Here is an 8,990-nt window from a genome sequence, read left to right on the forward strand (position 1 = left end):
TTTTGAAGGGAACTACACAGTCACCTCTAGAGCCAGCCCTTGTTAATGTGTTGGAATTTTTGGGTGCAAAATGTTGCAGGGGAGGAGGAGCTTTGTGATGGAAAATTTTGGAACTGCATATTTAATAGTATTGTTCAAGTTCAGGTGTTTGTGTTTCTTTAATATCTGACAGTGTTGGTGTGTTTTTTGGCTTTCTGTCCAATAGTTTGAGAGCTTGCTTAAAAATGCTTTCAATTGGTTTTAGTGTTGTTTTGCAGGCCGGTGGCCAACTTTGAGCCTATTTTGTCTGTTGTCCCCTATTTTACTATTGCTTTAACGTAGAGTGTTTGTTGTCTGTTTCGTATCAGTTCAAAAATGGTCCACCCCAAAAAGCAACTTAAAATCTAGTGAGATTTATAGTATGTTGAAATAATATGGTATTTGGATGTGTGTAATATGGTAGCCCGACCTCACCCATACTAAGAAAAAAAAGGTCAAATTAAATCCTTTTTTTTTGTAATCATGCATATATTATTTGTTTTTGGGGGAGAGTGGGAAAAAAAGTTTAGAGGTAAAATTTATCATCTCTGCAAATATCAAAATTTGAGATTTTCATGTTTTTTCTTTCATAAAATGTAGTCATACAAATTTAAATTGTGTTTAATTTCATTTGAATCAACGGTTCAGAAAACGAATGAAAATAATAATTACACTGATATTTTCCTCAATGACCCTCCGTTCATTTGGATTGTTTATTTCTCCAAAAATGGTCACCTAAAAGCCCTCAAAAAATAGCCAGTAAATTGAAAAAAACCCAAAAAGCACAACTTCAACACAGCAAAAAAAGTAGTCAGTTATTTATACACTAACATTTAAACCGTGAAAACAGCAGGAAAGCCAACTAAAAATAAACGAGCGCCCGCCTATTCTTCCCCGACCGAGTTTAAAAGCGAGACAATTTAATACGCGGATGCCGAGCCGAGCGCTGCAAGCTGCCGCGGAGATCAACAAGCATTTTATTTCCCATCTAAATCAGCTTCCCAATTTCCCCTTTTCACAGTTCCCACTTCACTTTTTCTTTTTTTCGCCCTCCGTAAAAAAGATTTAAAAAGAAAAGAAAAACAAAAAAACATGCCTTGAGTCAGCCAGGCCCATTAGTCAGGACGAGGCTAGGCTAAGCTAAGCTAGCGGTTAAAATAATCAGGGATAGGGACGTGTTTAGGCCCGGTTTTGTCATGAAAATTAGTTTTTAAAACTTCTAAAACATGTTCTACTCATGATGAAGCCTTTCAGAAAACGTGGGTCAAGTCACATGTTCCAAAACAGGACAGCTAATGCCAATCTGCTAAAAAGATGAGATGAAAAAAGTAGTGTTTGAGGTTGTTTTCTCCACTAATTTGACTGAAAAAGAGCTTTAAATAGTCTTACCAAAGGTTCATGTACACAAATAATGTACAAACAATTCTTCAAAGCAAAATAATGGAGCAAAAAAGAAGACTTTCTTCCAAACTCAAGCTAAATGTTGCTAGCATTCGAATAGAAACTCACTTTTTTAACCATAAAAATGACATTAACCCCCATAAAGATCATTTTTATTTAAAGCAAACAACAACACTTGGCATTGCTTTGCACAAAAATTCCCCAAAAAGTACAACAGATTTTATTCCACGGCACGCATCGATGTTTTTCCTCCAAAATCAGACACACAAAAAAGATTTTCCGCTTTTCTTATTCAATTTTTCCCCAAAAGTAAAGATATTTGCAACCCGATAAGCAGTTGCAAGCCGTCTCTCCTTTAAAAAAAATTGGACAAAACGCGACCTTTCACATTCCACCGCATTTTCCCGGTCGGAAACGAGTGGATCGGTTCCAATCAAACTGGACCCGAGAACCCCGAAGAGGCTTTTTGCCTCACTTTTATTCACTCCTGTTCTTTCTCAAGAGTTTCTCCTGAAAGTATTTGGCAAACACGAGTGTAAAAAAGAAAAAAAAAAGAAAAAAAAAGGACTTTGAGGGAAGAAAAACAAGTCTTTTTTTTTTTTTTTGAGCCACCCACAGCCCATCTGCTGTGGTATTATCTTCTTTTATTACCCGTCGATGATGAGCGCCGATATGATTCTACACTTTGTCCTCGTGTTTTTATTTTTTATTTTTTGGGGGGATATGAGATACTGAGAGAAGGGGGGAGGAAATCCTCCCGTGTGTGCATCTAATTGTCCATTCAGGAGGCCGTTAATGGCTTGTCAGTTCCCCTTGCCCTTCCATTTTCTGTCCAATTAATTCCTTTCTAGCGCTCCGGATAAAGGGACACAATGAGGCCCCTCCACGGCATAATGAATCATTAAAATTCAGCAGTGCGGCCCTGGCAGCGAGCTCGGCATGCACGCCAGACCCGACTCGCTCTCGCTCTCTCCTCCCCGTTCTTCGTCCTCCGAACGGAATAATAATAATGCAGAACTCGGGAGGGCGGCGCGCTAGCCGTTAGCCAACTCGGCGTCGTTCAAAGACGTTTATTCTGGGTGGGATAGAATCAAATGCGGCTAAAAATGCAACGGCTGTATGTTTTGCGCGATAAAAATTGGCGGAATTGTCATACGAAATGAGAAACAATTGTCGAGGAGGAAAAGTAAAATGGCCGGCACGCTTCAGGAATTTTAAGCAAAGTTTTGCTGTACTTTTTATAGGTCTGGGATAAGGAAAAATATGCATTTTAGATGAGGGAAAATAAGAAAACTGCCTTTAAGAAGGAATTTTAGGCAAATATGGGACACACACAAGTGGGACAAACTGTATTCTTATTTTGTCTGGCATATGATTTCACCTTTTGGCCTTTGCAAAATGTTTTTCAAAGACAAAATCAAGTGAGAAGTCACAGGAGTTTATAGCCACGATTTGATTTTTTTTTTTCTACATTCACGGTATTTTTTTTAATAATATTTAGATTTTTTTAAATATAAATGTATTAAAAGAACTCAATTAAAAGCCCTGAATATTCAGTTTTTTTATAGATCTAAAACAATGTTTATTTTAGCTTTTTTTAAATATATTTTTAGATTTTACAAAATGATTTTTGAACTAAAAACACAGAAAAATGGATTAAAAAATGACAATTATTGATTTAAAAGGGGGGAAATCAGGAAATTTAATATACATCTATACTCTTCATTTTAATTTGATCCTAAACTGAAAGTCGGCACTCAGATTTACTTTCCCGGGCCACGCAAAATGATGCGGTGGGCCAGATTTGGCCCCCGGGCCGCCACTTTGACACATGTGAATTAGGCTAATTCAATGCAAAATATGCCTCTACTTATGAAAAAAAATCCAAGTTACAAAACCATTTAATTTGCTGTAAGGAATTTAAGGTGTTTGTCCCAAAATGTGACAGCAATCTATCGTCTTATTAACAGGCTCGAGCGATACGTATCGTAAATCGTAAACACATTTCTGGCCCGGACTGGTCATGTGACAACAATCTTGCGTAATTCCCGGTTACGACAACAAATGACTGCATTTGCGTTTTGTAAAAAAATAAATAAATAAATGCATTGGTCACATGGCTGTGAAAGAAAGACAATATGAACTACAAAGAACATTTTATTCAAGAAAAAAAAAACACCCGGAAAATTCAGCTGGCACATGAGTTAGCTTGGCGTGTGCGGGAACGGGAAAAAACAGTTAATAGAACAATCGCGTTTCCCTCAAAATGATTGACCCCAAATCTACAAAATCGAGCCGATTTGGAAAGAAGAAATGAAACGGCTCGCGGCGTTGGTCAAATACTGACAGGAAATCTTTTTAAAGAAAGGCACTCGGACGAAAAAGGCTCCGATCCGACTCCCGTTCCGCCACCGGGGACGAGACCGATGGCGCGTTTCCGCTTAGAATCGGCGCGGGCACGAACCAGCATGTGTCGTCCAGCTGACGCGTCACTCAGAGCGAGTCGTGTTATTTTATCCCATTTCCTTGAACCCGATGTCATGACGAATCGCGATTTGCCAGGCGGAACTGGCCGACACCTGTTCCGTCCCGCTCGCGCCCGTCGTAAGGAATGCCGCGTTTTTTCTGTCTTAATCGGAATGACGCCTTTTGTACCCAAGCCAAAATCGAAAAGAAAACAAAAACATGATAAAAACCACACATTTTATGTGCATAAACCACTAGAAGAGAAGGCAACAATGCAAGAACATAAATATATATTATAAGACTTTTACACTGTCGGTTTGAAACCTGTCGCTAAGAGCTGTTAAGACTTGATGCATGGAAATTCCAAAATGGTTCACGTCACAGGAATGAGTTAGTAGCCGTTTTTTTTTTAACGCTGCCCGCCATTTTGTTTTGCTCTCAAACGAAGTTGAGCGGAATGGCGTCCTTGGAAAAATGGGAGCGGAATGTTACGTTTCCGACTCTACGCTGTTGGTTAGCGTTGTCGTCGTCCAATCAGCAATCGGAGAGGCAATGGGAAGTTTTATAGCTTTCAAATAATGGCGTCTCAATAAATAATTGCATGAAAATTGACTTAAAAATCTCAACTTTGGGCAAATGCATCGTTTTGGAAGCATTTGATAGGATTCGAAGACCCTGCGAATTCCCAAATTTCTTATGATAATTGCTCAAAATGGCGAATTAGAGAGCACTTCAAGTTTTAGAGTTAAACCCTTTTATGAGCATTACGGTATGGCATAAATACGTTTGAATGTTTTGACTCGATTCTTTTCACCGTACCGTCCAATTCCCCAAATCTTAAACTCAACGAGCATAGACTCCAATTCATTTCAACCGGACGCCGCTCCAATAATCGGCGCCAATTCAACCACTGGCCATCGCCATGAAAAAACCCGCCCGTACCCGCTTTACGGCCGGCTTTTCTGTTAGTTCTCGGACGCGCGTGTGAAAGAAGCTAGTGTTTCAACTTGAAGTGCATGCTGTAAAAACAAAAATTACAAGGGGGGCGGGGTGAATATACAGGCTGGGAGGAGCCAATCCGTCCTCACGGAGGCGCCGCCAATAGTTTTCTTGGTGGAAAAAGTCAAGTGTTGCAAAGATAAAGTCTCTGGTAGAAAATCAGCAGGCACTTTTTTTTTTTGCTCGCGGCGCTCCCCGCGTTTTCCCACGGGAGCGCCAGGCGTCCCTTGCGCCCGTCAGGGGCGCGTCAGCGTGGTGTAGACGGGCTGGTCCCAGCCCGAGGCGCCGGGCCCGTGAGACGGCGCCACCGACAGGCCGCCCAGGACGGGGCTGCCGTAGGCCCGCCGGGGCGAGTGGAAGTAGGGGTACTGGTAGAGACCCGAGGGGTAGCCCGTGTAAGGGTTGTAGTAGTTGGGGGCCTGCGCGTCGCTATAGTCACACTGGGAGGCGGGGAAGGGGGCCGGCGAGGGGGCCGCCGCGCAGGCCGCGCCGCCGTAGGCGCCGTAGTCGGCCGCCGGGGGCGAGTGCTCGTCGTAGCGGCCGGGGCTCAGCTGCTCCGTTTTGATGTGGAGGCGGTGCTCGGGCGGCGAGGAGCCGGAGACGGGGACGGGGACGGCGCCCGGAGCGCCGCCGTTCTTGCGGTTCCACGCCGAGCCGGCGTAGGAGGCGGCGTAAGACGCCTGTTCCCCCGCCGCCGAGGTCAGGGGGAGGTACTGGTCGAACTCGTGCACGTCGAAGGCCTCCATGTTGCTGATGACGTCCGTGCTCAGCTCCGAGATGTCCACGTTGCTGAAGTCGATGTTCTGGCGACCGTCGGCCGGGCGCCGCCCGTCGTGTTTGGGTTCGTGCTTGGCGTTGTGGTGGCCGTCCGTTTTCGGGGTGGTGGGCGGGGTCGGCGGCCCGTGGGGTTGACCTGGCGGAAAGTAAGCGGTGGCACGTAACGTAACGGGAAACTGAAAGCGGACGTTGAACTAAGCTGGATCTGTTTGCGTGCATTTTAATTCATGTTGACATTGTTTTTGTCAAATTCAATGGAAAATGTTATTAAATCATGTAAAATTATATGCAATAGAGAGGAAAAAAAGCCTATATACAGAAATTTTCAAACTATAAATTGTAAGTCGCACCACCCAATGAACAGGAAAAATATAGTGTGATTAGAAAGAGTGACATTTTTGGTCGGCCATTTTTTTAAATAGTTAACAATAGTAAATGGAGAACAACAGGCTAAATAGCTATCGGCAACAGAACCTAAAAAACAATGTAACAGGCTGTCGGTGGTCAGAGAGAAAAAAATGAAATGTCCCACTTTAGTATTTGGCAGCAATGAAAAAAAAAAGGGATTTATAGTCCAGAAAATACGCTAATTAGAACACAGATGGCATTCGGGCCAATTTGTGAAATTTGTGATCTTCCTGATTCATAAAGCGATGTTCGCATATGCGTTTTACGAACTCGCGTCCTTTAAAAAGTCGCTTGCGTTCGTGCCAAAATACGGTTAATTGCCGTAACGAACCTGGGTGGTGGTGGCCGTCGCCCATCCCTCCGAGTCCGGCCATCCCGGGTTCGGCTTTGTACATGTGATGATGATGAGGAGGCGGTGGAGGAGGAGGAGGATGAGGATGATGATGATGATTCTGTTGCTGGGCCAGCTCGGCACCGGAGTCCGAGTCGCTCTGGCCCGGCTTGACGTTCTTCCTCCGCCGGGGTTGGTACTTGTAGTCCGGGTGGTCCTTCTTGTGCTGGACTCTCAATCGCTCGGCCTCGTCCACGAACGGTCGCTTTTCGCTCTCGGAAAGCAAACTGTTGAAAAACGGAGAAACGGACTAAGACCAAAAAACGTGGAATAGGTGCCTAAAAATGCATTTTTTTTGTCAATTTAAGGGCGGGGAAAAGTTTTCGAAAACACGGTACATTCCTCGGGAATTCGTCGGAACCCACAATTGGTTAAAAGTGTAAATTCTTACTCACCGCCAAAGTTTTCCTAGCGTCTTGCTGAGTTCGGCGTTGTGCAGGTGCGGGTATTGGTCGGCCAGCTTCCTCCTCGCCGCCTGCGCCCAAACCATGAAGGCGTTCATGGGCCTCTTGACGTGCGGCTTATTCTTCAGCCCGCCGTTGCCTCGCACGGGCATGGGCACCAGCGACCAGTCGTAGCCCTTCAGCACCTGCGACACGGCGTCCCGGATGCAAGCCGGAAAGCGCTCGTCGTCCTCCGCGTCCAGCTTCTTGCCCAAGCCGGCCAGCAGAGAGGCGGCGGCGGCGGCGTGGCCGTCGGAACCGCCGGGCGAGGACGGCGCGTCCGAGTCGGACTCGTCCTGGGACATGGAGCTGCTGGTTCCCGCGGGGCTGCACGGTTGCCCGCCCGTGCACTTGTCCTGCTCCTCGGCCATTTTCAACATGGTTGCGTGCGCCCTTTTACGCACGGCGCGTCAAAAGTCGCCTCCTTCTTCCTGCTGGCGGCGACGACAAAAACAACAACAGCAATCTTCCGCAGTTAGCGTTTGTTTTCATTCATCCTGGGCTGACGCTTTCCAAACACGAGCGCGAGTGAGCTGAACTCCTCCGTGTGAGCCGCACGTCTCATTTGGACGTTTCACTTCACGCTCCCTGGCCCCGCCCCCCGCCCGCTATTGGCCGCAAGTGAGCCGAGCGCTCGAGCCTTCCATTGGTTCCCGTTGACTTCTCCTTCTCCGGCCCCGCCTTCTTTTTTTTTAGCAGTTTTAATGAAGTGCGCACGACGTGACCGACCGTCATGTGCCACCATTTAACTGCATTGTAAAGACGGCTAAGCTAATTCAATCAGAAGTTTCGGAAGCTTGGGGAGTTGATTCCGGATTATGTTTAGATTTATGTTAGGGGTGTCACGACCCTGCTAATAAAGGCAAAATGTGATGGATTTGGAACCAGAAAGAGCAGGATCAAATCCAGCTGATTCCGTACTGAAACCAGGATATGTTGAATTTAAAAGAAATCTTTTAGGGTGTGCTTGGTACGGTTGGTCGCTCGAGTTGTCCTGGGAGTTCGATTCCAGGCGACGACCGCACGCTCTGGAGTTGCCCTTGGGAAAGGCACTGAATCCTAATTTTCTCCGGGTGAGCTAGCTGACAAGCACCGTTGCTAAATGCTGTAAATGTCGAGGTGAATGGCTGCTAATGTAAACAGGCTTTGAACATGGTGTTATTATGTGAGGGTAAGCAATTCTATGGCGCCACTTTCAAAATAAAATACAGGTTGCTACAAGCGTATGTACGTTTTGGAGTATTTGTTTGAATTTTGCGACTTGTATTTTCTTTCGTATTCAGAAAGGAAATTTTACGTTGGGTAACTTAGTTTGGTGAGGCATGACTGTATAGAAATATAAATATATTATTAAACATCAGTATAAAATAATGTTTTTGCAACAACAACAAAAAATCAATTTTCACCTGATTTAAATCCCCCAAAGCAGGGAGATGAGGCTCACGGGCCAGACATGGCTCTTTAGAGGGGTGCATAAGGCTCTCCGCTAACGTTTAAGCTAACATGTGGAACCCACTGCTGAAAGAGCTTTAGTCATATTTTTTTGAATTTATGAAAACAATTTCCATACTTGAAAAATGTTAACATGACAAAATAATGCCAATTTTTAAATTCCGAGTATGAAAGAATAACATGCAAAAATAGCAATTGTTTACGGCTCTCTCGGTCCGAAAGGTCGCCGACCCCCATGTCCATTTGCAATATCGCCGCCGCACAACAATTCGGTAGTGTGACGTTGAGGTGAGAAATTTTCCCAGCGGTCCCGCGTGGAAATCCAGCAGCGCTTTGGAGTGGCGCCAAGCCAAATCTCCGTCCAATGACGTTTGACGGCGCTGGTTTTAATCAGGGTTAGCGCTACCCCCAGCGACAGCCGCCATGTGCCGGGACCTCCCGTTGACCCTTCACCCCCGCCGCCGCCCAAAACGTCTCCTATTAAAAACGCCATAATGAGCGCTTTACCGGGCCAATTGCAGGCTTTTATTAAAAGCTGTTAGCCGTCGGCCGCGCTATTGGACGAATGGTGGCGGACTGAAGGAAACAATTAGTCGTGAAAAGTTTGAGGGTGTGTTTTTGGCCTTTGGCCACAG

General features: G+C 45.3%; 1 protein-coding gene across 1 annotated transcript; it reads right to left on the reverse strand.

The window, feature by feature from the left end:
• Positions 1 to 3,166: 3,166 nt before the first annotated feature.
• Positions 3,167 to 7,468, reverse strand: sox8a (SRY-box transcription factor 8a). The gene is made up of 3 exons (XM_077619347.1): positions 6,856 to 7,468; positions 6,401 to 6,687; positions 3,167 to 5,797 (listed from the first exon to the last, which is right to left on the reverse strand). Exons 1-3 carry the CDS (start codon positions 7,281 to 7,283, stop codon positions 5,121 to 5,123), a joined length of 1,392 nt encoding a protein of 463 aa, XP_077475473.1. The 5' UTR covers positions 7,284 to 7,468; the 3' UTR covers positions 3,167 to 5,120.
• Positions 7,469 to 8,990: the final 1,522 nt, after the last annotated feature.

The sequence above is a fragment of the Stigmatopora argus genome, chromosome 14 (assembly GCF_051989625.1).
Source record: "Stigmatopora argus isolate UIUO_Sarg chromosome 14, RoL_Sarg_1.0, whole genome shotgun sequence".
Lineage (NCBI taxonomy): Eukaryota > Metazoa > Chordata > Actinopteri > Syngnathiformes > Syngnathidae > Stigmatopora > Stigmatopora argus.